General features: G+C 40.7%; 1 protein-coding gene and 1 long non-coding RNA gene across 2 annotated transcripts in view; one reads left to right on the top strand and one right to left on the bottom strand.

The window, feature by feature from the left end:
- Window positions 1-21,861, bottom strand: part of LOC123772655 (uncharacterized) — a 36,116-nt gene extending 14,255 nt beyond the window's left edge. The window contains exons 1-2 of the long non-coding RNA XR_006774689.2: window positions 21,712-21,861; window positions 2,857-3,015 (exon numbers count right to left, since the gene is read on the bottom strand). This is a non-coding gene — a long non-coding RNA (uncharacterized lncRNA). The remainder of the gene's footprint in view (window positions 1-2,856; window positions 3,016-21,711) is intronic.
- LOC138349754 (serine-rich adhesin for platelets-like) lies at window positions 85-19,146 on the top strand. The gene is made up of 3 exons (XM_069303439.1): window positions 85-175; window positions 4,132-5,361; window positions 12,960-19,146. The coding sequence occupies exons 1-3, from the start codon at window positions 139-141 to the stop codon at window positions 14,873-14,875; spliced, it is 3,183 nt and encodes a 1,060-aa protein (XP_069159540.1). The 5' UTR covers window positions 85-138; the 3' UTR covers window positions 14,876-19,146.
- Window positions 21,862-27,404: the final 5,543 nt, after the last annotated feature.

The raw sequence follows: 27,404 nt of genomic DNA, 5'->3' as shown, positions 1-27,404 counted from the left end.
ATAAATAATATATATATATTATATATTATATATAGCATGTATTTTGCATTTTGTTTAATCTTTTATATAATAATATCCTTTATTTTCTAGCACGGAGTAAAAGAAAACAATATGAAAATATGATGATGGTGTAGTAGAATGGGCTGTAGAGGCTGCGATCATGCAGGTCAGCGTGGTAAGTGATTGCCATGGCTAACCAAATCTCTTACTAACCAGATTGTTAGTAAGGCTTTGACTATGTTTCTTTAATATCACCTTCAAATTGAGGCTGCCAACAGGTTCCATATCCACCCTGTCCAGAGTGCATTGTAGATAACCAATGTTTTTTGTAATTAGTAGATTGTAGTAGATTGTAGATTATTTGGTTAAGTAATTTTTTCCCGGCACCATTCATTGTTGAGGCCATGTTCACGCAGTACCTCTCGCCTCAATCATGGCAAATTTGTCAGTATTTATTAGCACAATTTACAGAAGTGCTATGAGATCATTCTCAACCCAAGGTTAATATTGTTATGGATGATTTCACAGGACTTCAGTGATCGTATACTATTCAGTAAATACAGACTTATGAGCCGTGATAGGGATAAAATAAGCCAATCTTGTAAGTGCTCGTGTGAATCCTGGCTAGACAGCAAGAGGTGTGGACGACCCACGTTGTAGCTGTGATTAATGAGTATTGAACTAATTCTTGTACACTACATGGCAGTAACACAAGTGTGTGTGTCTTGTCCAGTTTAGTACACCATGTGGTGAGGTGCTCAAACCTTTGTTGGTGGTAGTGTTTTGTTTAGGTTATATTGTCCAGTGATGGAGATCTTCTGCTTGGGAAAATTGCAATGGCAAGCTGAAATTTAGCCAGTACCCCTGATTATAATGAATAACTGCACAGCAAATGTGGGCATTATATACATTTCTTGCCATGATCACATGCTTTTATGCCAAATATTATATTATGGTAAACTATTAATCGTTAATGGGAAACTTGACGAACACTACTGATTTGAGGTATTTGTGTGTAGTATCACCTGAGGCATGCCTGAATTTATCTGAGGGCCACTGTCTTGTTAGTGGCATCGGCGGGAACTGGAGGCTTGTCAAAGGTTCTCTCCTCTGTTAGTGGTGATCTTTTTTCTATCTACATTTTAAAATGAAGTAATGTCTTGGCATTTATGGCTTCACCGGGTAGGCTGTTCCATGATTTGATAACTATGGGTGACAAAGCATCTCCTGTTTTCTGTCCTACATTGTGGCTTGTTGAGCTTGAAGCTTTTGTGCCTTGTGTGTGTTACATTTGACTTTAACAAAAAAAGTGGTTTGGATAAATATCCTTCAACTTGTTCATTAATTTAAAGGTCTCGGTGGAATCAGCTTTGTCATGCCTGGTTTGTAGTATTGTTAATCCTATGGCTTTTCTTTTTACTGCAGCTCCCACTTGTGCAACTTTTAATAATGAGACGCCTTAGTCCTCGGTCCTTTTCTTCATCAATTTGCTGCATGGTAGTTCTGTTAAATGATAGTTGTAATTTCACATTATTTTGGCCTACATGCAAAGCCTTGCTTTTTCCTATGTGGAAAAGCATTTGCCAGTCTTCTGACCATTTCTAGAGTTCACATGCATCTCTGTAAGACCTCAATATCGTTTTTGCTTCATATATCTTAAGTGTCATCTGAAAATTTGCTGGATGTGGTTCGTAATATACATCAATGACATAGATAGAATATGACAAAGAGAGAAGACCCCAAGATGGAACCTTGCGGTACACCTCTTGCCACATTTTCCCCGACAGATTCATTTCCATTTATGTTTTATATTTTTTATCCAGTCTAGTATTTTTACCATTTTATGCGCCTATAATTACCCTGTGTCTCATGTGGTACCTATCGTGTTTAGTGACACCCGAGGTGTTCGTGTGTGGTGCCACCCGAGGTATTCGTGTGTAGTGGCAGCCGAGGTATTTGTGTGTAGTGCCCTGAGGTATTCATGTGTAGTGGCACCCAAGGTATTCGTGTGTAATGGCACCCCGAGGTATTTGTGTGTAGTGCCCTGAGGTATTCATGTGTAGTGGCACCCAAGGTATTCGTGTGTGGTGGCACCCCGAGGTATTCATGTGTAGTGGCACTCGAGGTATTCGAGTGTAGTGCCACCTGAGGTATTCGTGTGTAGTGCCACCCGACGTATTTGTTTATAGTGGCACACTGTAGTATTCGTGTGTTCTTTGTGATGCTGTTACACAGAAGTTTTGTGTCTTAGCCTCACATTTTGGTGTATTACACAGTTCTGTTTGAGCAATGACTCCCGTGTTTCTGTCTCCTGTTATGGTTCTTTAGGGATTTCTCTACATACCGCAAAGTGAATATTACTGTATCCTTCAATTCGTTTAATTCTCTTGCTTCGATATGAAGCTTATGACTAGCAAGATATAAATGGTGTGAACACTTCCATTGGTGGTCATAGCAGCCCACACTACACTCTTCAACTCCTCCTAAGTCTTGGTTGGTGACAATTGCAAAGTATTAAGTCAGGCTACTTTACCTTGGGGTTACCTTGCGATGGTACCGGTGTTCAAGGTCCCCGCGGCCCGGTCTCTGACAAAGCATCCTGGGTATTCATGTCCTGGCTAACTTGTGGCCATAAATTTAAAACAAGGACATAATGTTGGTTAATTGAATCAAAAAGAGTACTACAAAGGATTTTGTAATTATTACTATTTATTTGGCTATTACCAAATAAATTAGAACAGTAATGCTTGATAACTGTTATAATTTATTTAGTTAACGGGTAAATAGACTCTCTAAATATTGTATAGACCTACAGATAATAGAGATAACATACCGGACAAGGGAAAATACACTTACATTGGACTTAGCCGTTTCTTCTAAAGATATCACTTGGGAGAAAAATGTGGGACACTTGAGCAACTGCACTGCCAACTGCACTCACGGCTCTCAGTCTCTAGCAATCTCCCCACAGCATTCTGCCTCTCTTCCACCGACTCCTGCTCTCACTCCTCACATCTGGAACATATACAGAGCTTAGAAATATACTTTTAGAATTGATGGCGGGTTATAACAGTGTGGAGCTGCTGTTCCTCATCCTTGCTGAGATTATCAAAACATCCAAAGGTCTAGGACGGGGTCAACAAGCTCACACTCAAACTTTTCCTGTTCAAGATCTGCTCAAAACCCTTGTTACAGAGTAGACAAAATTGAACATGTGGGAGCCCTGCATGTAATTATTTGCGATTCATTCAGGGCCACATCTAAGTATTTATTCGTTATTTTCGGGCCAAATTTATAGATCTCATGTTTCGTCATGCCATATCCAAGCGGTGAAATACCCAATGGGATAATTCTGTCCACACAAGGTTGCCGAGATAGAGCCGAGTTTATGAGTGCTAGTTAAGAAAGCGTCACCTGGGGCGACATGATCAACAAATGCGATACCGAGAGGAATAGACATAGTGGATACGCTCTTTTCCAGATGAGGCGGAAAACAACGACGGGGGTACAGATTGGAAATATAAATTCACATGCAATGCCTGGTGTATCGACCAAAAAACCACATTCACTCCAAACGGCTACCACCTATATACGGGCTACTCATGCCCGTGTCACCTCTTGTGGTGACTTAATCTTTATCAATCAATCAGCCTGGTGTATGCAGGTGGGCAGAGCTTCAAGCATAACATCACCACCACAGAATATCCTCCCCAATACAAAGTCCCGTCCATCACTGCTAACTTCAAGGGCCTATTTGATCTGTTATCGTTCGCGTGCCATAAAAATCCTCCTCGACCAACTCGCTGGTATTCGTGCACATTAATTCCTTTCATTTGTCTTTTGTCTTGTTAATCTGTCATCTCCCTGGAGGCGTAGTTACTGTTTTAAAAGCCTAAAATTATGCACATTTTTCATCACTAAACCTGTACTTTCAAAATCGACTAATATGTGTTTTTAAATATCAATTTAAAAATGTATTTTTGGAAGTATATTTGCAAATAAAGTAACGTAGAATTAATTTTTTTCTATAAGAAAAATTGAATGAAAATTATGGAAATTGATTTCGTTAGGCTGTGCTGTTTTACACCTCGAAAATGCAGAGCTGTTGTTTTACTGTTTCTCATTTTGCAGAGTTGGCGAGCCTCGTGAACAGCTTAAGCAGCGCGTGCAGCAGCCTCCGGGACAGCAGCAAAGACAGCACAGCGGCCAGCACCAACGACAGCACAGCTGTCATCGTTGATAGCAGCATAGGTGACAGCAGTAGAGCAGACAGTAGACACAGCCTATCAGATAGTGGGCAGAGCACGGTAGACCGCAGCACAGTAGGTAGCAGACACAGCACTGCTGATACCGTCAACAGTGGTCTTAGTAGCCGTAACATCGACAGCCTAAACAGCAGAAACAGCGTACTGAGCAGCAGGAGCAGCGGTGGGTGTAGCAGTCGAGGGAGCATTGGCAGCAGCAGAGACGACATGCAAGCTTCCCCGGGAAGTGCTGAAGTGGAGGAGCTCTCAGGGCGGGAACATGCCGTGTTTGAGGACGACGTGACGCCCTCTGAAGCTAACCTGACGCCGCAGCCCGTGAAGCCTCTGCAGCACACTGGCGGGAATATCCAGCCAGCCCCAATGCTCTATCAAGTCACTGGAAGCTCAGGTGTCAAGGGCGCCATCTTCCCATACGACGCTCCAACACAGGACGTAGAGACGAGACGGCCCGCTGACGTGTCCTACAGAAATCCTTGTAAAGAACCCTGTAAGTTCCAGGAGGCGGTGGGAGACACTTATCTTTCCCACTATGGCGGCAGAACACGATATGACAGCCATTATAATAGAGATGAGAGTGTGGGAAGGACGTTTGCTAGTCATCAGAAGGAAGGAGACAGCCTTGAGACCACTCCACGTGATCAGGTGACGGACACCACCACACTTGAGGACGTCTTGGATTCCCTTCTGGCCTTGCCCTCCGCTTCCAGGTCGCCAAGCCCCGTCAACAGTCACCATCCGTTAGGGCGGCCCTTCAGTCACCCAGGGTTCACCAGGGGGCACGAGGAGAGGGACGCCGCCCTTCACACCTCACACCGTAGCCTCGACCAACCTCAGGCGCAAGTGACAGGAGTACACCCTCTCGAAGAACTCCATTATGGCTACCTCCGCAACCACGATCTTCCCACCGACTTCAAGAACGAGGGTTACCGCAAGTCATTCAGTTACAGCTCCAGCAGCGGCGACAACAGCTTGCAGCAGCCCCAGCAGCAGCCGATGGGGGCGACTTTCCCCATGGGGCACCATTACTACAATCCTCAAGACCATCCTCCACCCTCTGAGGGATCCTCCGTGTCCTTCTTCCTCGGGAGGGGCGAAGGTGAGAGCACTGAGTAAGTTTCACAGTGTCGGTTTGCTTCTGCTTTTTTGTGACTCACCTTTCACCACCTCCCCCACCCTTTTGGGCCCTCTGAGGCGTCACGCTGACGCCACCCTGGCGGCGCTAGTGTGGCGCCATCATCGGGATGTTTATGTCTGCCCTACCTCCATTGTCCAAGCGACCTATCCCACATGATCACAATAGAAACTAATCCAACGGGCTCAAGGCTTGTTGACCAACTCGCTCTAGGCATCAAGAGGGATGAAGAGTGTCCTACAAAGGCCAGGATCCCTCGGGGAGCTTTGTAGGATACACTATCCTTAACCATTGTTGTATGGGTCTTGGGGCGAGGTCCTCCTTTTGCTGTTTAGGATTTGTATCAATGTAGAATTGTGTCGTGTGATTATCTGATATGTAATACTCAAGGATCTTTCATTCCAGTCAAAGTTGCTATATTTTCATATGTCAAAATCAGTAAAAATGTGCAATTTACAAAAAAATATAACGATTTTCTATTTGCAGTTAATTTCTCGAGTGCAGACATAGAGTGTACAGAATGAGTAAGTCTTTTTATTCACTCGGAACACACTTAAGTGCCACAGCCATTAGGCTCTTGACCTGTCACCTCTCATGACACAAAGGCGTCGATATGACCCTCACTCATTTCCCTTTCTAGGAAGCTGTGACTCTAGGATGACTCTTGACCTGTGACCTTTTCCAGGCCAAGCACAAGTAGTCTAGTATCACGGACCAAACGACATTACCTCTTGTGTTGTTCAATGACCAAGCAGTAGTTTAGAGAGAGAGAGAGAGAAAGAGAGAGAGAGAAAGAGAGAAGAGAGGCCCACGCTTGCCTCCAACCACTACCCCCTCCTCTTCGTCGACAACACCCCCTTGTTCCCTCCTCAGGTACAGCCTCTAAGTCCTCAGTCACCTGTCTGCGTGTCCCCACAGCATTTTGTTTTAGTTGCGCACAACAGGACTGGTACAGCGGGGGCGTCCTGTGGCTGGCGGCAGATTTGGACCAGAATTGTTCACCTCTGAGGACCCGACAGAGTTCATCCAGATTGTTGAGGTGGTGGAGCTGTTACCAAAATTTTAGCACTAAATGGATTATTGGATGACTATTACATGCGATTTGAGCGTGTTTTTTTTTGTCATTACTCAAAGTGATTGTAGTCATTATGGCCTGTGGATGTGTGTGTGTGTGTGTGTGTGTGTGTGTGTGTGTGTGTGTGTGTGTGTGTGTGTGTGTGTGTGTGTGTGTTTCTTTATCAACACTGAGTTGAGTCCTTCTGGTGTCCTTTTATCTTCCCACACTTCACTACCTTACACTTGTTATGATTAACGTCGAGTAGCCATGTATCACGCCATATCCCCAGTGGGCACAATAAGGAAAACATCAATTTAACGCCGAATCAATGCCACCAACGTTCAAGTAACGTTGATAACGCTGAGTCAACGCCAGGGCTGGATATAGTACCCAACGGGTATAGATCTTATTCAGATGCTTATTGGGGCATAGAGCCCCTTCTTAGTCCTAGCTGTTCTTGTCAGTTTTGCATCAACATATACATGTGTGTGCTCTTGTCTGTAGTTCGTATACACGTGTGCGTGCGCTTATTTTTTTTTTTTTTAGTTTTTGCTGCCCTGAGGGGCGAGTTTATTGGGCAGCGCCACTCACCCTGTGGCATGGACTGGGCACTCTTATTGTGGTATTGGGCACTCACCCTGTGAGTGGACACACCGTCATAATGACAGTATTGGGCAGCGCCACTCATCCTGTGAGTGGACACACCGCCATAGTGACAGTATTGGGCAGCGCCACTCATCCTGTGAGTGGACACACCGCCATAGTGACAGTATTGGGCAGCGCCACTCATCCTGTGAGTGAACACACCGCCATAGTGACAGTATTGGGCAGCGCCACTCATCTTGTGAGTGGACACACCGCCATAGCAGCATGTACAACACCCTCCTAACAGGAAGAAAACCCGTTGGGTTGTTCATCCTGTCACTTGTACCCAGACACAGCTGGGACTTGCTGTGTCTTACATGTGACCACACAGACCTATGTGAGAGGTTGCGAGGACATGGGGCAGAATGTCTAGAACTGACCATGTAGAACAGCGACACGTGTATATGATAATAGAAACAGTCTGGTAAGGCACAGGGGAAATTATGGTGTAAGTGATGCATAAGACACTGGGAAGGTATGATGTCAATGTAGAGTAAAAGCCCGCGTTGTGAGTAGTTTTGCTATGCAAGAATGTTGTTTCAGATTTAGCTACTCAGAACGAGGTGTCCATGTAGCACGGGCTATAGTGAGCCCGTAAGAATATGCAAGAAGATATGGGATCTTTATGTAGGTCTAAAAGTGTAGTATGTGAGTGTGTGTGTGTGTACTCACCTAGTTGTGCTTGCGGGGGTTGAGCTCTGGCTCTTTGGTCCCGCCTCTCAACTGTCAATCAACTGGTGTACAGATTCCTGAGCCTACTGGGCTCCATCATATCTACATTTGAAACTGTGTATGGAGTCAGCCTCCACCACATCACTGCCTAATGCATTCCATCTGTTAACTACTCTGACACTGAAAAATTTCTTTCTAACGTCCCTGTGGCTCATATGGTTACTAACTTTCCACCTGAGTCCCCTTGTTCGCGTTCCATTCGCGTTAAGCAGTCTATGTTTATCTACCTTGTCAATTCTTCTGAGAATTTTGTAGGTAGTGATCATGTCACCCTGAGCTCCTCTGTCTTCCAGCGACGTGAGGTGCATTTCACGCAGCCTTTCCTCATAACTCATGCTTCTTAGTTCTGGGACTTGCCTAGTGGCATACCTCTGAACTTTTTCCAGCTTCGTCTTGTGTTTGACAAGGTACGGGCTCCATGCTGGAGCCGCATACTCCAGGATTGGTCTTACATATGTGGTATACAAGGTTGTGAAAGATTCCTTTTAAGATTGTGTAAACAAGTGTGAATCTGTGTGTATATATAATACATAAATATATATATATTATATCAGTATATATATGTATATAAAATGTATAAAGGATTTAAATAATACTGATTAAATATGTCTAGATTAAAATTTTGCAAGCTCTACTAAATTTCCCAACAAATTTCAAACTATAAATATTCCTGTCAAAGAATTATTTTAAATGTAATGCTAACAATTTCAAAATGTAAACAGAGACAAATTTACCGTTCAGTTTCCACGCAACCTAGTATATAAAATAACGCTAATTGGTCAATTAACCTAGCGAACTACTTAAGTAGGCGTTTGTCAATAGAGAATCTTGCTAGCATCTGATTGGCTAACCGTTGCTCCACGTGGACCAATGAATTAACAGCAAATCCGCCCCGGCCACGCCCAGCTCCTGATGTATAACCCACGCTTGGCTTGACTCACTGGACGCAAGGCACGAACTTGAGGCCAGCTTTGGTCTCGCACTTATGCCGTATTCTGGGAAGTTACTTTGCTGAATGTCATACGAGTTCCTGTCGGCATTGAGGTTGGCATGGCGCACTGTGTTCACGGGCTTCTCTCCAGGCTAAGCAAGCTTCTTGATGTGTTTGTCAAAAATATCTAATGCTAACGTTTCAATGTCTAAAACAATGGGTCTCTATACGAGATGATTGTCTCACAGCAAGCTTCATCCAAGTAGCTTCTTGGAATACATAAGTATTACTTTCACGATGGAATGAAGATCAAAGTGCTTGACCGCATTGAAAACAAATGTTACGATGGAAAATGTAGACTCTATTCTGTAGCAAGAATATGGTCTTATTTTCCGAGAAAATAGAGTATTTCTTCATCCTAACACCTTTGTGAGCATTTAGAAGTGGATCAAATAGCTGCAGCGTTGCTTGATTAGTCAAGTGGCCCGCAGTATGGAGCCCATGGCGGTCTCCTAGCATGATAACGTAGGCTGCTAACTAGTCATTTGTTTTTTGGAGACGATCAAGAGAAAGATCCCCACGACGATCTTGGCTTGACGAACGTGTTGAAGCCTGCAGCCAAAATTTTTGGGTAGTTTTAGCAAACAGAAATAACAGTGCTTGCAAGGGTGAGTGTTGGCGTTGCTTGGCGCTCGGAAAGAGAATTGCCGACTCAAAGAGTTGGCTAGGATAAACGATTGACGGAGTTGCGAGTTAGGGTATAGAAGCAATGGCACAGTACTAGCTAGGAGAGTGATTGATGGTTCAGAGTGCTAGCTAGGATAATGATTGATGATTCCGAGTGTTAGCTAGGATAGTGATTGACGGCTTTGATGGTGCAGAGAGCTAGCTAGGAGAGTGATTTATGATGCCGAATGCTAGCTAGGATAGTGATTGACGGCTTCGAGTGCTAGCTAGGATAAAAGATTGATGGTGCCGAGCACTAGCTAGACTAAAGAATTGATGGCGTTGAGAGCTTGATAGTATACAGGATTAGCGGTGGTGAGTGCTAGAGCTGGGATACCACGAACATTAATGACACTAAGAACTTTGGTGCTCAAAACTAAGAGAGACGACTGACGATTTGAGAGCTAGGGCAAAACGTCGGTAAGGCTGAGAATTGCTTATGCCGGAGAAGAAGGATTCGGCAGTGTCTTAAGATGGATTTTAAAGCAATGGAATTAAGAGCTAGCGAAGGGTTCAAGTCAGCTGTGGGCTCACGATTGTATCGACTTGACGCCCTCAGGGTACAACGAGTCCCATCAGGTCCCTTGAGGACGTTACATTAGTCCATCCCAGCAAGTTAAAAAGGATTGCCTATCTTATATTCGAAGTCATTAATTTAACATTACTAGGCATATAGGGATGATTTATGCAGATGGATATAAATTTTACTGGTTATGTGAATATTTTAGGGCAAAACAAATAAATTAAAGGTACATCATGGCTATCGAATGATTATTTTGGTAATTAGTGAAATATCTGCCTTTTAAAGGCGAGAGATTAGCAATTACAGCTTCATTACATTATGGGCATATAAAAGGCAATTAAGCTACTGCTGAACGTTGTAGTTACAACAACAGGATGTGAAAAACACTTTTGCAATTGCTGTACCATGAAACAATTAACTTCAGGCCATGTTTGACAGACCATACAATAGGCTGTAAATTTATAAAGTTAATAGTACAGTAAAATTTAGATTTTGTAAAAGATGTTTTCTGTTGAAATAATACTGTTGTCAGATCGATTTATTGAAAATATTGTACTATTAGAACAAAACAGGGGGTTACCCCTGGCCTGACACTAGTAATGACAAAAGCTTAGAATGCTTTATTTGGAAAACCGGTTTGCTATGATAGGGTGTCAATAACATCATTCTGGCCTAGCTCACTATTCAGCGAAGCCTCTGCCACTCGGAAGAGCAGATTTCGCTATGGAAAGATGTCATCATCTCGGATGAAAAAAAATTTTAAGAGATCAATGCTTCATAATAGTTCGACGGGCCCTGCAGGTCAAACTTTTTTTTTTTTAAAGTCATTCTCCTAAGATACCCAGCTTGCTTGGTGACCCGCCTCTCCCTTCCCGAATCCCCCATTGGTCAACACTGTATTTTCCCTGGTTCTAATTGGCTTGTTATATAAATGTCAATTTTTACGCTCCATCCTCCGAATTGGCAAATCAAGTCATAAACATCATTGTCAAAGTATAAACTGAATGTGGGGCTCAGCTGGTTGGCAAATTTTTAGGATGAAATCGTTTGACAAGGACCTAATGAGTTACCCGAGGTATAGGTCAAATGACGGTCCATTTTTCTAACTTCTAGATAATCTAGAATTCTAGTCCATATTGGAGATCTATTCAAATCAGGACTACCTTGGCTAAAACAAAGTGAAATGAAATCACGCAAAGGAAAACTATACGATATTAGCACAACCAATAGAAATTATGGAAAACATCTAGTAGGGCTCATTGTGTCTTGTCAAACAATTAAGTTGGTCCCCATTTTGTGTGGTAAATGTTCCCTGATAATGTGTTGACCAACTGCCCAATCTGCTACAGAAAAGGTTGTTGGCTAATAATATAAAAGTTGCATTTTTCCACATTTAAAACTAGCGCTCACTGCTGAAATATAGCAAAAGTAGGTTTAACAAATTACACACAAAAAGTGTTTTTCAACAAATTTGCTGACTTATCAGTGGATATTGTTTAATCGGCATTTACTTATTGGATTCGAACTCACAATATTTTTTCAATTTTCTAAGAAAGAGCGAGGAATGGGTACACAGATTTATTAAGTGGATTCCCAATATCCCCCCAAAACAAACTTCAGAAGAGCTCAGGTTCAGCCTAAAGCTGACCATACCCTTCCTCTTAGAAAATAAGTCGAAAAAATAAGGGTGAGACTGCACTCGACAACCTTTTTTCCCCTGTCAATATTTGTATATTTGGTTAAGGGTGAATGTTTCACACCACAGCACGCGAACTGATATGTTGTTTTGTGTTGGAATGTTTGTTTTTTAAACATGCTGTGTAATTATATTTTGCATTTTGATCAGCATTGCATATTTATATTGTCTAGTACTATAGTTTATTCTTTTAATTGCAAAAGGTCAAAGCTGTAACATTATAAAAGTGTACAGATAACTTAAAAAGAACAGCGGATAAGTCATGAAATACTAGGTGTAGTGTAAAGATACTTAACTACCATGATACACCGAGAGTGTTAGCCTATAGATCTGAACAGTCTAGGCCTAACAGTACTTTGCAAGGTATGGCGTCACCTGTATAATATAAATATATAAAAAAATAAATAATATATATATATATATATTGGAGCTAGAGGTGGTACTCTTCTTCCTATATATATATATATATATATATATATATATATATATATATATATATATATATATATATATATATATATATATATATATATAATTAAATCTTCGAACGTTGCAAATTTTGTAGAACAATAACGTCACACAAGAAAACCGTCCACCTGTGAAGCCTCGTAATTGGTTGATAAGAATGAAATTACACATATTATTACAAGTGACGTCACAGCCTTCTGCAGACACCGCGGAGTGTGTTATTTTGTTGACATTTTTAGATAAACGTTTATATATAATTTATTTAACATTTGCTAAATTTCATATTTTCTTTCAATCAATTAATCTAACAGTTTAACATGCTCCAAATATTCTGTGTTGATGGCCGAAACTCCTAACTGCTCCAGAGTTCTTTAAAAAAATGATAAATCCGATGCCTTCTGTATGATTAACTTGTGAACTCACTTGAGTTCGTGCCGACCTTATTTTGCTCCTGATTGCCACTGCATGATAATGTTAAGCCATGGATTATACTCTGGAGACCGCTCTAGCGACTAATTATACAAGGATTTAGTAAACTGAATTGTTCAGGTTTCATTACTTAGGAGTATTTTTGTTATGTAAACGGAGTCGCTCTTGCGTTTTCTAGTGTTTAAAAGTTTTGTTGACAGAATGGACATATGGTAAATCCTTTCTCTTAAGTTACCATGTTGCAAATTGTTGACAAAACTTCTCCATTGTTTAGCAGATATTTACTGTATCATTTCTGTCTTCCATTTCTCTGACCTTTCTATCTCTCTCTGCCTGACGCACGGCTGTGTTCCAGGTGATATTCCCAGTGAGCCGCCCACCACGCACACCCTCTCACACGCCCGCACCACGCACGCGCAAACGCACGTGCACCTGAGGGGCAGAGCGACCACAGCGCGTCGCGTGGAGACGCTGGAGTTGTCTGGACCGGAGGGCACCATCACCGCCCATCACCTGACGGAGGCCAACCACACCGGCGTCTTGCTCCACCATTCTGCCGCCTTGGTCACTCACAGGCCCTCGCACGCCCATGTCCTCCCCTCTGCTACGCACGCCCACGCTGCTTACACTGCCCCCTGCGCCCCTTCACAGGATGCCTACACCATCTCAACTCACAGTCCGCGTATCTTCCCCGCCCACATCAAGCCACACTCACAGCCCAACTTCTCTCAAAACATTCACCTTTCTTCCCCTCTCTCTCACCCGACCTCCACTGCTCTCACTAATCACTCACACTCCTCCACTCTCACAAACTCCAACACTGTGGTCAACTCTCACAACACCCAAGTGTCACACTCATGGTATCGTAATGCACAAGTATCTAGTACCAGCAACACTGCCCCCAACACCCACACATCAAGAGCAAGTGTTTCTGAGAGTATTCCAACCCACACAGTCACTCCCAGCGTCCGCGGCAGCCACTCCCAGCCTCAACAGACCAATGTTTCTAGTCACTTTGTCCCCGACAGCCAGGAATCCGGCCAAGTCAATCAGCTGGGCGCCTCACCTCCTCACCGGGCGACGCCGGAGGTGGCTAGAGTGTGTCCGTCTGATCCCCTGACCGGAGCCCTTCTCTTCAGTAGCGTGATAGCTGCGGCTCCCTCCATCATCGAGTCCCGGCCGCCTGCGGGGCCCCGCGTCACATTCCACCTTCCCCCCAGACACATGAACATCCCTCCAGACTCCTCCTCTGAGAACGGGAATGGCAACGAGAACGTCCGAGTCGACGCAGAGGAGGAGTCTGGGGTACCGACTCTGGGGGTGCGATGCCGCAACCCCGGCTGCGGGCAAGCTGCGGACACAGAAGAAGTCCGCAGGAGCTACAAGATGTGCCACAACTGCTGCACCTTCTACTGCTCGCGAGCGTGTCGCCGTCAACACTGGGAGAGACACAAGCGGCAGTGTAAAAAAATCCGCGCGCTGGCCGTGGCTAAGCAGGTGACGGCACGGGTGAGGGAGGATGACACCGTGCTGGAGCGAATTAGTGCCGTGGCACGCCGTGGAGCCCGTGCCCTGGGCCGTGGCACTGTCAAGGTGTATTTCCATGACACGAAAGCCGCTGAGACATTCGTAGGTGGTGGCGAAGTGCCAGATGCGCACTACCTGACCATCCAGAACCTTCTGCCTCAGGAGACAGGTTCGGAGGTCTACAAGCAGATCACCGACCTCTGTAAACACTATAACACCGAGTATAAGTTTGTCTTGTATGTTAGTATATGTATTATGAACGAGATTCCTACAGGGTCGTCGCCCAAGTGGGAGCGCGAGGTGGTATCGCAATGCGCAAAATTACGGCTCACTGCTGTAGCTCGCGGTACGGACACGTGGAGCCCGCGTCCGGAACGACACGTCATCACGCGGGACATGGATGAGCCCGAGACGCTTATCCTCACTTCAGCACCCATCCCCGACTCGAACACGTCACCGCAGGCGGCCAGACACATCGCCTTCAACAACATTGTGCGGCACCTGCGGGAAAGGGGCATCAGCCTGCGGCATCAGTACCCTGATGTCCACCGGAAGCTGACGGCGTACGTGGAGGCTGGAGAGGTCTTCCCGCCCCTGACCATCTACCCGAGAGACCCCAACACAGGCTCCACATTTATGTGCATCATCATGCCAGAGACGGACCATGCCAAGCTTCAGCTCCTCAGTAACGATGCTTCCAAGGTTCGCACCATCGATATCTCCCGGCCACACCCTCCTACATGAGGGCATCGTACCCCTTTCCTAACTTCCTAACCCCTCACATCCTAGCTTCATTTCTCATCACCATTAACCCCACATCCCATCTCCCAGTTGCTGAGTCTTCCGTCTGACCCCCCAAAACTTCCTGCAAGCCAGCAACTACATCAATCCTGGGTTTTGTCTTCGCCTAGAGAAGACAATCTAAGACTTCTCCTTTGCTATCTTCCTCCCTGACTGACCTTCTTCCCAGTCACCCACGTGAGAGCGCGCGTCGCCTGCCCCAGCTCCAGACGTGGGTAGTAATGTCAGTCCTCTTCACGGGGCTTGTGATATCTTGGTGTTAGTGGTCATGCTGCACACTGGCCTTAGAGTTCCGGCAAACAGATAACCCGGGTTGTGTACAACAACGCCAGACTTGTCACATCTGGCCATTCGTCTCAGTGTGTGTTGGCCAGTGATTGGTGGAGACGAGCGTGACGTCACAAGTCTGTTGCCAAATTTGTTTTCCACCTATCTTGTATAGTTTTATTTCCTCAATTATACGGGATTTGTTTCTAAATCATATGCTAGTAAAGCAAATGTAAATGTGGTTTGTTACTGATGCTAGACATATCCTGACGTTATTGGTGTTGGTGAAAGTGATAAAAAAAACTAATTTTAAGTCAGTTGTCTCTTCCCCATAATATCAGAGCCGAGTCACTTGTTGGTGATATAAGTAATTACCATAAGAAGGCGCCAAATTGTTGGCGATAAAATGTATTTGTGTAAATGTCTCTGGTTACTGGATGGTGGGTACATCCGGGAGAATACTTCCATCTTCTCCGGGATGTGAACTTGTGTTTGTAAAACTTGTGTTTGTGAACCCGTGTTTGCATGATTCGTGTTTGTAAAAGTTGGAAAAATCCTTTAAGGCGTGTCTGCTAGCAGAAAGTGACCAATACCGCTCTTTGAAAGCGGAGCAAATCATTCCCTACAGCGGCTGATTAATTGATTATACTGCCTTTCAATGTTTTCATCAGTGATGATCAATTGTTGGACGCGATGTCCTGTCTCAGTAGCATAGTAGTGTTTGGTATAGACCGAGGGCTATGTGACCTACTTCACAGAGTACAGTATGAATAATTACATCCACTGACTCAATCGTTTTAACATAAAACTCTCCAGGACCTTCTAAAGCCATCCCGAGCCTCTCTCAATACGTTCATAATACCACTGACATTAAAAAAAATACTACCAGGCAGATTTTGAGACAACCGTGAATGCAAGTAGTCTGACAGTCCCATAGACACCTTCGTACACAAATCATATTGGCGCAATATATCAACGAGAAAAGCATCTGCAGGTCAATACAATGTTGATTCAAGTCGCCTCATTGCTCTGATGTGTGTGGGTTGGTCATCATATCTTCAGCCACGTTATTGTGACTCATCGTCTCCAATAGATAACTAATCATTTTCACTATGTTGACCAGACCACACACTAGAAGGTGAAGGAACGACGACGTTTCGGTCCGTCCTGGACCATTCTCAAGTCAGGTCGACACATATTTACTAATAATATTATTTCAATAATATGACCATCATCATATAATTGTTTGACAATTCAGAACTAAATAAAACTCACTGCTCTTGAGTATGGAACAGTTTTCATTTGAAGGGTTAACTATTGCATAGCCTGAGGAGATGGCACAAATAAGAGAGAACGCAGTATTATTCACATTAACGAAGCCTCTGCAAGGAAATAATTGCCAATCAATACTTTGGATGTGATACTGGGTTGCCAGACTAAGTGTGGTGAGCTGTGGGTGTGATTTAGCTCAGTGTGGTGAGCTGTGGGTGTGATTTAGCTCAGTGTGGTGAGCTGTGGGTGTGATTTAGCTCAGTGTGATGAGCTAAATCTCTGTATAAATGAGTGTGAGTATTTTTTAATATTTGTATTTTTACTATTTGTGTCGGCAGAATCAAGCTATTTTGCTCTTGGACCCCGCCTTTCTAGCCAATCTAATTTTTCCTCTTATTATGTCTATTGCATCTATTTCTCTCTAACACACTCCTACACACATCCCCAGGAAGCAGCCCGTAGTAGCTGGTAAACTCCCAGGTACCTATTTACTACTAGGTGAACAGGTGCATCAGGGTGAAAGAAACTTAGCCCATTTGTTTCCGCCTCCGCCGGGAATCGAACCTGGGCCATTGGGACTGCGACCACCAAGCGCTGTCTACTCAGCCGCGAGGCGGCCCCGTGTGTGTGTGTGTGTGTGTGTGTGTGTGTGTGTGTGTGTGTGTGTGTGTGTGTGTGTTACAGAATCTCGTAAATACACCGGCTCTCTGATACAAGTCCTTCACACTGTCACATACTGTATATCTCTTAACTCTTGTAATTGTACAGTACAGTATATGGTAGCTGTATACTTATGATGTATAAGTTAAATCCTTTTGTATAAAGACAGCAAAATGCGAGTCAGCTAATCATTTGCTTACATTAAAAAAACAAAAACCCGCGCACATGTTAAATGCTCTAGAGTGTATTGGCTGCACTCGCTTCCTCTTGTAAAATACATTGTTTAACCTCTAGAGGAGGAAAAAGATTTTAAACGAAATTGCTCTGTTGTATATTTTTCATAAATACGATGGTTATACATGTGTATGACCTTGCATTTCTGTGTGACATACATAAGTGCCTATACTGCATTTTATTGCATCATCAAACTTAAATGATTATATACATAGCCTTGCCGTGAGGACAAAGGATATTTAAAAAGAGAATTTGTTTTCCCTCTGACGTTCAGAAATATACACAAATTGTTTCTATACTTCATAGGCCTTATGCTATCTTACATTTACAATATTACAAGTTCTAAGATTCAGTAAATATATATATATAAATATATATACATCAATATATGTTGTTTTATATTATATAAATCTGTTATATGACAATCTCAAATCTTCTACGCTGTTCAAACATGTTCATGTTTATAAGTTATATTCCTTACTCCTCTAAATGTAAACATAAGGAAAGCGTATTGAAGTTAGGTGGGTAAAGTTTACTGATTGAAGTTGGTTGGTCTGTGGCGGGGTGCCGCAGGGTGGCTGCCTACCACCGACATTCTGGTTTGGGATGACCAGTATCGCCTTAAAGGTCGCTACAATTCGCATTACACAGGAACAATTACTATACTCTTAATCGTGATTACCTTTAGAGGAGGCGGGAAGGTGCATTTGGTGACCTTAGTTACTGTGTGCGTAGGGACGATGAAGACTTCTTACAAGTTCCCAAACAATGGTTGGGGGGGAAAAAGCCTAATGGCACAATGAGCCGTGAATTATCGGCTCTGCCACCACGATGGATTGTGATATGGAAGATTGTGATATGGAAAAACAGTGACGCAATATTATAAATACTAATACAGGAAACAGGGAACGCTGCCAGTGTTGCCTCACTAACCGAGAGTGAGGAATAGACGTTAGTTAAAGAGAAAAATGAATACCGCAGCGTTCTATGCAATGGTTTGGTTTCGTTGTTCGATGGCGGCTTGTACGATAATATTTCTCCCCGTGTTTTGTTCAGAAGCAAGGGGCAGAACACGTTATTTGTTCAACAAATATTAACAATGGGAAATTTCACTCCTTGTACCTAACAGCTACAGGCTGATGTTTGAATAGTTTCGCCGACTTGTTACCAGCTTTATAAAAAAAATATTTACTTGACAAGCGCATATATATATATATATATATATATATATATATATATATATATATATATATATATATATATATATATATATATATATATATATAATTTGCTACTTCATAACATCTTTTCCTCGCAATCTTCTCCTTATAACATTGTTGACAATAAACGACTGATACAAGGGCTATCTTCTCGGTTTACAGCTGAACTTAACTGTACCTTATTAAATAACATGAAACGAGAACATTGGTTTTATTCCTCCTTATCATGTCCTAGCCTAGTGGAGGTGTCTTATTTACGCATCTAAGACTATGTCTTAATTCAGCGTTCACAACCTCACAAAACGATGTATTAAGTTACCTGAATCTAACTTAAATTAAACGAGTAAGCAATTTCAAAGTGTAAACGGTATTTGAATAGAGTAAATATTAAAAAAAAGTTAAGCAAGAATTTTCCTATTCAAATTCCTGGGCTTAGTTTTCAATATTAACTTTGCCACGAATAATTTAATATGTTGGCCTAATTACTTAATACTTGACAATTCTAATTATGGGTGAACTACTTCTATTAGCAAAAAATTTGACAATTTCACAAAAAACTGACAAAAAATTTGACAAATTTGACAAAAAATTTGACAAATTTGACAAATTTGACAAAATTTTTGACAAATTTGACAAAAAATTTGACAACCAACCCATTTTCCTATTGTGATAGTACTTTTTGTACTATTTGTTATAGCCTGTTAAACTTAAAACTAAAACACAAACTTAAGAATTCCTCGGCCCAGTATAGCACATATGTACTATATTAAACCTCAGACAACATATATTAGGCCTAGGATAATTATATTAGGCTTTATTTGGAACATATATATATATATATATATATATATATATATATATATATATATATATATATATATATATATATATATATATATAACCTTTTCCGGTTTGTTCAAAATTCAGTAACGCAAAATTCTACTTTCTGGTGGTCAGTCGCGTCTATTTGTACTTCACATCGCTGTGACTACTGACTTCTCTTAAGTTTAAATGAATAGCAGTTAATATTGATTTATTATTTATATACCAACTTGCTATGCTGATTTGTGTCTTTTTATAAAATACATATTTAATAAGAGTTACGGACACACACAAGGCATATATTGCCGGCATGACGGGATCAGCCAACGAAGGTATTATTTTGTGAGATTCTGGTTGTATGATTGAGAAAACTTGACCTATGTATGCAGACGAGGAGTCACAATAACGTGGCTGAAGCATGTTGACCAGACCACACACTAGAAAGTGAAGGGACGATGACGTTTCAGTCTGTCCTGGACCATTCTCAAGTCGACCATTCACAATCGACTTGAGAATAGTCCAGGACGGACCGAAACGTCGTTGACCTATGTATGATTTACGTAAATCTACGAGTGCTCTGGAGATGTCTTGGCGTCAAGGGGTGATCTTAGGAATATCAGTATTCGTAAACAGTTTGTTGGATCGTAAAGTTACCGCCGAGAAGGCGATGAGAATGAAATGTTTTGACAGTTCTTGCACCATAACTGCTTAATGAATCCGGCCCTTGGCCGGAATTCAACAAGGATTTATGCATTTACTTTGAACCTGGATACCCTTTCTCAATCTTTTGCAGCTTGGTTTACATTTATTAAACAGTTTACGAGCATCGAAGCTTCCCAGTCAAATGTTAAAGCCACCTAGTGCTTCTGAACTCATAAATTGTTTAATACATATAAACAGTTACTAAACATTGAGAAAAGATGTAAAGTAGATGCGTAAATGCTGCTTTAATCCTGGGCAAGGTTAGAATAACTAGTAAATGCAGAAACTAATACTTAAAACGCCTCAATTATAAAGAGGAAGTAGTTCAATGTTAAACTCCTGTATAATTAATTTTGTCGGGGACAGGTAGCTTGTGTTAGGCTTATATCTAGGACTCCCCCAAGGTCAAACAACAAACCCTGTCCAGGAAGCAACCATACAATTACCTGACTGGGCCTTCATCCTAATTTTCCCCGGAATACGACCCACCAAATCGTTTAACAACCACGTACCAATTTTACTGCTGGGTAAACAGGGGCTACAGTTAAGGATTGACGCCCAGGCAATCCTCCCCGGCCAGGATACGAACCCAAGCCAAAGCGCTCGTGAAACGCCAGGCGAGTGTTACCACTTCGCCACAGGGACTGCTAATTCTTAGTTTGAACTAAATTATAATAAATCAATCTCCGAGAGTTTCAATATCGTGTTCCACTAATTTCCATTAATTGAAAATAAAACGAACAAATTCGCAGGTTACTGCATTATTATTCCTGCCAGAAACGCTGCGTGTGCTGGTGGCTGTACAAGAATGTCAAATCAACTTCATTTCTATGTATTCTTTTTAACCCCCAATGTACATTCTTATAAATAAATAAATAAATAAATAAATAAATAAATAAATAAATAAATAAATAAAAATAAATAAATAAATATAATATAAATAAATAAATACAAACAGAAAAATAAAAATAAATAAAATTAAATAAAAATAAATAAATAAAAATAAATAAAAATAAATAAAAATAAATAAATGAAAAATAAAAAGTACATAAATAATAAATAAATAAAAATAAATAAAAATAAATAAATATATACAAATAAATACAAATAAATAAATAAATAATGTCATAAACTGAGCCCACATGTCTGACGTTTAGCACAATTACTCCCCAATTGTGTTTATTATCGTTGCTAAAGATACAACTGCTGGGAACACACTAAGTCCCAAGTAGCACGGGCTATGGCGAGCCCCTAGTGCTCCTCCCTGGCACAGCAGCGAGGCTGGAACTTATTTAATACACCAATTTTCTGACATTTCCTCAATGGGGGCATTTTTGCTATAGTGATAAACGCTAATTCATCTTTTTTCTAGATAAAACCGTTACCAATATGATAGGAATGTTATATATTTCAATACTAGTAAAAACAGGTCTGATATACTATAAATATATCAATATAAGTTAGAAAAAAAGTTTTTTATTGATGGTAAATCTGGTCCGAAGTTGAGCCAAGATGTCGTCAGCTGACCCACAACAACACCTGTGTTATGTTGGAGTTTTTTTTAGCCTTTGTAGCGTGGTTATGATATACAGATGGACTTACTTGTTAGCCTGGAGGAGGACGGGGATTAATGGTGGTGCTGGAGGCGGGTGGAGGTCACCAGGAGGACTTGAGCTACAAGGAACACACACACACGTCAAGCGTCACTCTCTCTCCGGCGCCCTATAATGAACACTAGTCGATTCGTGCCTAATCATTTTGGGTTAATGTTGGTTCGGTACACATACATAAAATACAATTCGTTCGCTGACTCGGAAATGCATATGTTTATCTCTCAAATTGTTCGGTAATATGTTTATTGTTTGTGATGTGTGTTTATATATGTATGGATATGTTGTACTGATCAGGGTGAGGATAGCTTGAGCTGCCTCATCCCTTTGTTTGTATTTTATCTCAATAAACTCATTTCAATTTCACTGACAAATTGTATATACGAACTCTTTTATTTGTATATTTTCCTACCTGATTTATTCGAACGCTACTAAACCCTAATAGCCTCGACGAGGACAGGAAGCCTGCGGCTGGTCGAAGGTCCCCCACCCAACATATGTATAGGGGGGACCCCCCAAATGCATATGTATATACATATGCGCTGGCTTGTGTTTGCTGCTATTCTCGTGTTCCAAGACAATAAAATGACCAAATACGAGCCAACAGAAATTGATTATAAATTAAGAATATGAATAAATAGACGGTACATTATCATATAATTAGCCCATGTTTTAAAATATTATACAAGTTAGGTTCTTTTAATTTGTCCTTATACAATTTAATAAATAAAAAGGCTTTCTTGCCTTAACATCTTTATATTACGATAATCACATCAACATATTTGCATTAAAGTCAGTGTGTAATTCCGGTTTTGGTCTCCACCACCTTCGCCCTTGTTCCAAACTTCTACCACTGCAGGAGTGGACTTAGTAATGTTTTTTCGGCAGCTTTATTTCCGTAGTTTCCGAACTGTTTTTTTTTACCTGAGAGCCACTAACACTAGTGGCTTCAGCGAGTATAGGAAGCCGGCGGCTTGTCGAAATTCCCCCCATCTGCCTTGATATTTTTCAGCTGTACTTTAAAGGTTAATAAAGTTTTGGCATTTACGGCTTAAGCTTGTATGTTGTAATGAACTATTCCTACATTTACAGTTGTTCCTCTTTGTGAAGATTTAAAATAAAAATTATACTTGTAAGGGCGCGGTAGTTGAGCTTGTCCTGACGCCAGCAAGCCTAGGGGCCGGCCCCTGGCTGCTCTCAATCTCACTCCATAGCTAGTTCCACCTTGGAGGGACCTCGGTATAAGTCTAACATGTATATATATGCACTGGCTGCCTGTCCCCCCCCCTACACTATGATTTACTATATACAGTATACCTTGCTAAAGCAAACACAGTAGTTTCGTCAAAGGAGATTCGTAGATTGGAAGTCACTATCAAATTTCAATATATCCAAGTATTTTTAGTGTGAAATGCTGTTATTATATGCATAAGTTGTTGTTTTAATAATATTACGGACTGATGTTTAATTAATTTGGAAATACATCACATCTCAACAGAGAGCAGAATATCCTAACCAGACGTTATATGATGATATCCTCAGCAATATATAAAAAAGTAATTGCATAACTTCAATTACCTAATACCAGCATTGTATAAAACCTTATCATAAGCTACGGGATTTGTAGATCAAAATTTAGAGGGAATTCAAAAGTAATAATAATACAGCTGATGCCATCTGTCGGCAGAAAAGAACACTATCAAAAAGTCTGCTGGTAAATAGTAGCCAAAAGATACAGCTTATGCCATCTGTTGGAATTAAATTGCACTATTAACATTTTACCCTTCAAAAACACCTGGCGCCATCTCTGATTTTTCCAACACACTAAAAATATCCAAACAGCAGCCCATAAGGCGGGTTGTTGTGCTGAAGTAAGAAGTCCCCCCCCACCTCCCACCAGCCTCCATATCATTGGTAGACATTATTTGTTGACATTCACCACAGCCAATCACAAGAAAGGGATCAGCTAAAGGTGCCATCAATTTAATAAATTATCATTGTTCTGCACACCAGCCCTGCTTATGACATTCTACTTCAACTTTAATCTACCTAAAAAGTGAAGTGTTAGTTATTTAAAACTATAAATAAAATGATAATTAAATATTGCAGGATATAATAGGTGTTATAGAACAATGGTTTGGCTACCTAACTTCTCACGTCTTCAGCGAGGATTGCCACACAAATAAAAATAATAATCATAATATTCTATAGCATCAATGATACGATGTTCCGCCCTCTTATTGGATTATATTATTAAGTTAGATGGAAATGTCTGTCAGGGGATAAAACATGTATGGAAAAGGACATATTTCTTAGTTTACATTTCATTCATAGAAAGAGTGTTGGCATTCCCTACAACAGCCAATCACAGGAAGGTATTTGCTACAGCTCCGCCTCCCATCGGGAGCGTTCAATATACCGATCTAGCTTACGGCTTTCTGTTTCTCTCGTGTACAAAATATAAATTTTTCGATTGCTATGAGAATTTGAGATTAAAAGTTGTTACACAAAATGGCTAAATTCTGCCATTAAAAAGAGTTCATAGTTGATTTTGTAATAGAGTTTTATGGGAGTAATGTTATACCATTTTTTCCAAATATCTTCTGATATGGGTGTTGACTTGTCTATTCGTGTACTTGTTTATTAATACTTGAAGGTTTCTCTCCAGTTCCTTGTGGATGTTATATAAATCGGAACAATGAGTCAGAGCTCTGCGTATAAATGCGTTTATTACACTAGTCTTATATCTGTCTGGACATTCGGAGTGACCATTCATACACATTCCAATGTTGGCGGGTTTAATATAAACTTGTGCAGTGAAAGTGTTGTCTTTGGAATCAATACTAGACCGACTCCACATGTACCAAATAAACATTATAATCACTATGACTGACTAAATCTAGTCCTTGAAGTCGAGATCAGTTGTGAACGCGAGCTGGCGCACAAGTACACGAGCGCCCAAAATTAACACTACAGACATCTGGAGACAGGCGTGTGACTTCTGACTTTGTTTTTATTAATTAATATTACATGTTAGGCATTTACTCTTAATACATACTATTATATATGTATAAGTTTAACTACCACATAGTCAATGTATTAAGAGACAACCCAAAAACTGGGGACGGTCGTTCGATCATGTTTGTGGACCTTCAGTTGTCTAGTGTTAACATTTGCGGACTTCGTTCTTATGAAGCCTGGATTATGTCCATCACATCACTTAACTTCATTTAATAACTACGCGGCTATTAAATAGAAGATTTTAACTGTTAATAGCATTACAGTGTAGATTTAATAGTGAACAATGAGTATATATATATATATATATATATATATATATATATATATATATATATATATACATATATATATATATATATATATATATATATATATATATATATATATATGACAATGTCAGACCACGGAGGAAAAATGAAACAGGAAATTTCCTTAAGTACTTTCGTATATTAAATACATCTTCAGAAGGTCACTTCTGAAGATGTATTTAATATACGAAAGTACTTAAGGAAATTTCCTGTTTCATTTTTCCTCCGTGGTCTGACATTGTCACATTCTTTATATATATATATATATATATATATATATATATATATATATATATATATATATATATATATATATGAAACGTACTATGTTTATGTTTGAAATAGTAAAAATGTGTGGGATCAGTCTTCAAAGTGACTAGGCTTCGACCATTACACCCTCACGAGCACCTTGTGTCTCACAGATGATTACGTTCGAACTGTGTTCGAACATGGTTTCGCTCAATTTCTGTGTTCAGATCACACCCTCAATAAATGCGTAATGTAAACACAAATTATTGCCAACTGAACTAAAAATGCCTAATAAATAATATCCCAATACTGTCTTACAGCTTTATTATCGCTCTACAACTTCAGTATTGATCTACATTCTACAGCATTAATATAGCTACAGCATTAGTATTGCTCTACAGCTTTAGTATTACTCTACACTATACAGCATTAATGTTGCTCTGCAGCATCAGTATTACTCTACACTCTATAGCATTAGTGTTGCTCTACAGATCAGTATTACGCTTCAGCATCCCTATTTCTCTACACTGCACAGCATTAGTGTGGCTCTACAGCATCAGTATTACTCTACAGCATTAGTATTGCAAATACTAAATCCCTCTACGGATCATATTTTATGCGCTCACTAATGCCCGTGCTACATGGGACATTTCCTTCTGAAATTAAATTTAGAAGGAAATCTTTAGATTTAGCTAAATCTAAAAGATTAGATTTAGCTACTAAATCAAGCTATTTTTTTCGTATTTTGAAGCTGCCAACCTCTTAACCTCAAAATATAAAACAAAATTACCATAGGCTACTGGGTTTGTAGATCAGAGTTTAATGGGAATTTGGAAGTAATAATAATACAGCTGATGCAATCTGTCGGCAGAAAAGAACACTATCAAGAGGTAAATAGTAGTCATAAGATACAGCTTATGCCATCTGTTGGCATCAAATTACACTATCAACAGCGGCCCATGAGGTTGTTGTGTTGAAGTAAGAAGTCCCCCCCCCCCCCCACGAGCTTCCATGTCATTGGTAGAAACTCTTTGTTGACATTCACCACAGCCAATCACAGGAAGGGATCAGCTAAAGGTGCCGCATCCACATAATAAATCATCTTTATTCTGCACACCAGCCATGCTTATGACATTCTTCTTCAACTTTAAAATACCTAAAGAGTGAAGTCTTAGTTATTTAAAACTATAAATGAAATGATAATTAAATATTGCAGGATATAACAGGTGTTATAGAACAATGGTTTGGCTACCTAACTTCTCACGTCTTCAGTGAGGGTTGCCACACAAATAAAAATAATAATCATAATAATCTGTAACATCGATGATACGATGTTCCGCCCTCTTATTGGACTACATTATTCAGTTAGATTGAAATGTCTGTCAGGGATAAAACATGTTGTGCAAAAGGACGTATTTCTTAGTTTGCATTTCATTCATAGAAAGAGTGTTGGCAATCCCTGCTACAGCCAATCACAGGAAGGTATTTGCTACATCTCTGCCTCCCATCAGGACAACGATCTAGCTTATGGCTGTCTGTTTCTCTCGTGTACAGAATATAAATTTGTCGATTACCATGATAATTAAAAATATGAGATATCAAAGTTGTTACACAAAATGGCTAAATTCTGCCATTAAAAAGAGCTGCCTCAGTGTTTCAATCACACCCTCAATAAATGCGTAATGCAAATACAAATTATGGCCAACTGAACTAAAATGCCTAATGAAAAATATCCCGATATTGTCTTATAGTTTTACTACTGCTCTCCAGCTTCAATATTACTCTACAGTATCAGTATTGCTCTATACTGTACATCATTAGTGTTGCTCTACAGCATCAGTATTACTCTACACTCTATAGCATTAGTGGTGCTCTACACTGTCCAGCATTAGTGTTGCTCTACAGCATCAGTATTACTCTACACTCTATAGCATTAGTGGTGCTCTACACTATCATATTGCTCTTCACTGTCCAGCATTAGTGTTGCTCTACAGCATCAGTATTACTCTACAATCTCATTAAGCAGCTCGACGGACTGTTATTCTGACGAACATTAGGCATTACCACTGTTATTTACTGAGGAAAAGATCCAAGTGTCCACACTTAC

This window comes from Procambarus clarkii, chromosome 50 (assembly GCF_040958095.1).
Source record: "Procambarus clarkii isolate CNS0578487 chromosome 50, FALCON_Pclarkii_2.0, whole genome shotgun sequence".
Taxonomy (NCBI): domain Eukaryota; kingdom Metazoa; phylum Arthropoda; class Malacostraca; order Decapoda; family Cambaridae; genus Procambarus; species Procambarus clarkii.
The sequence above is the reverse complement of the archived record's forward strand: the minus strand, read 5'-3'. Positions and strand labels throughout refer to the sequence as shown.

Coding starts and splice junctions, on each gene's coding strand:
- LOC138349754 (XM_069303439.1), top strand. CDS start 139: ATGGGCTGTAGAGGCTGCGATCATGCAGGTCAGCGTG. Junction 176..4,131: donor CGATCATGCAGGTCAGCGTG/GTAAGTGATTGC, acceptor CTCATTTTGCAG/AGTTGGCGAGCCTCGTGAAC. Junction 5,362..12,959: donor CTTCCTCGGGAGGGGCGAAG/GTGAGAGCACTG, acceptor GCTGTGTTCCAG/GTGATATTCCCAGTGAGCCG.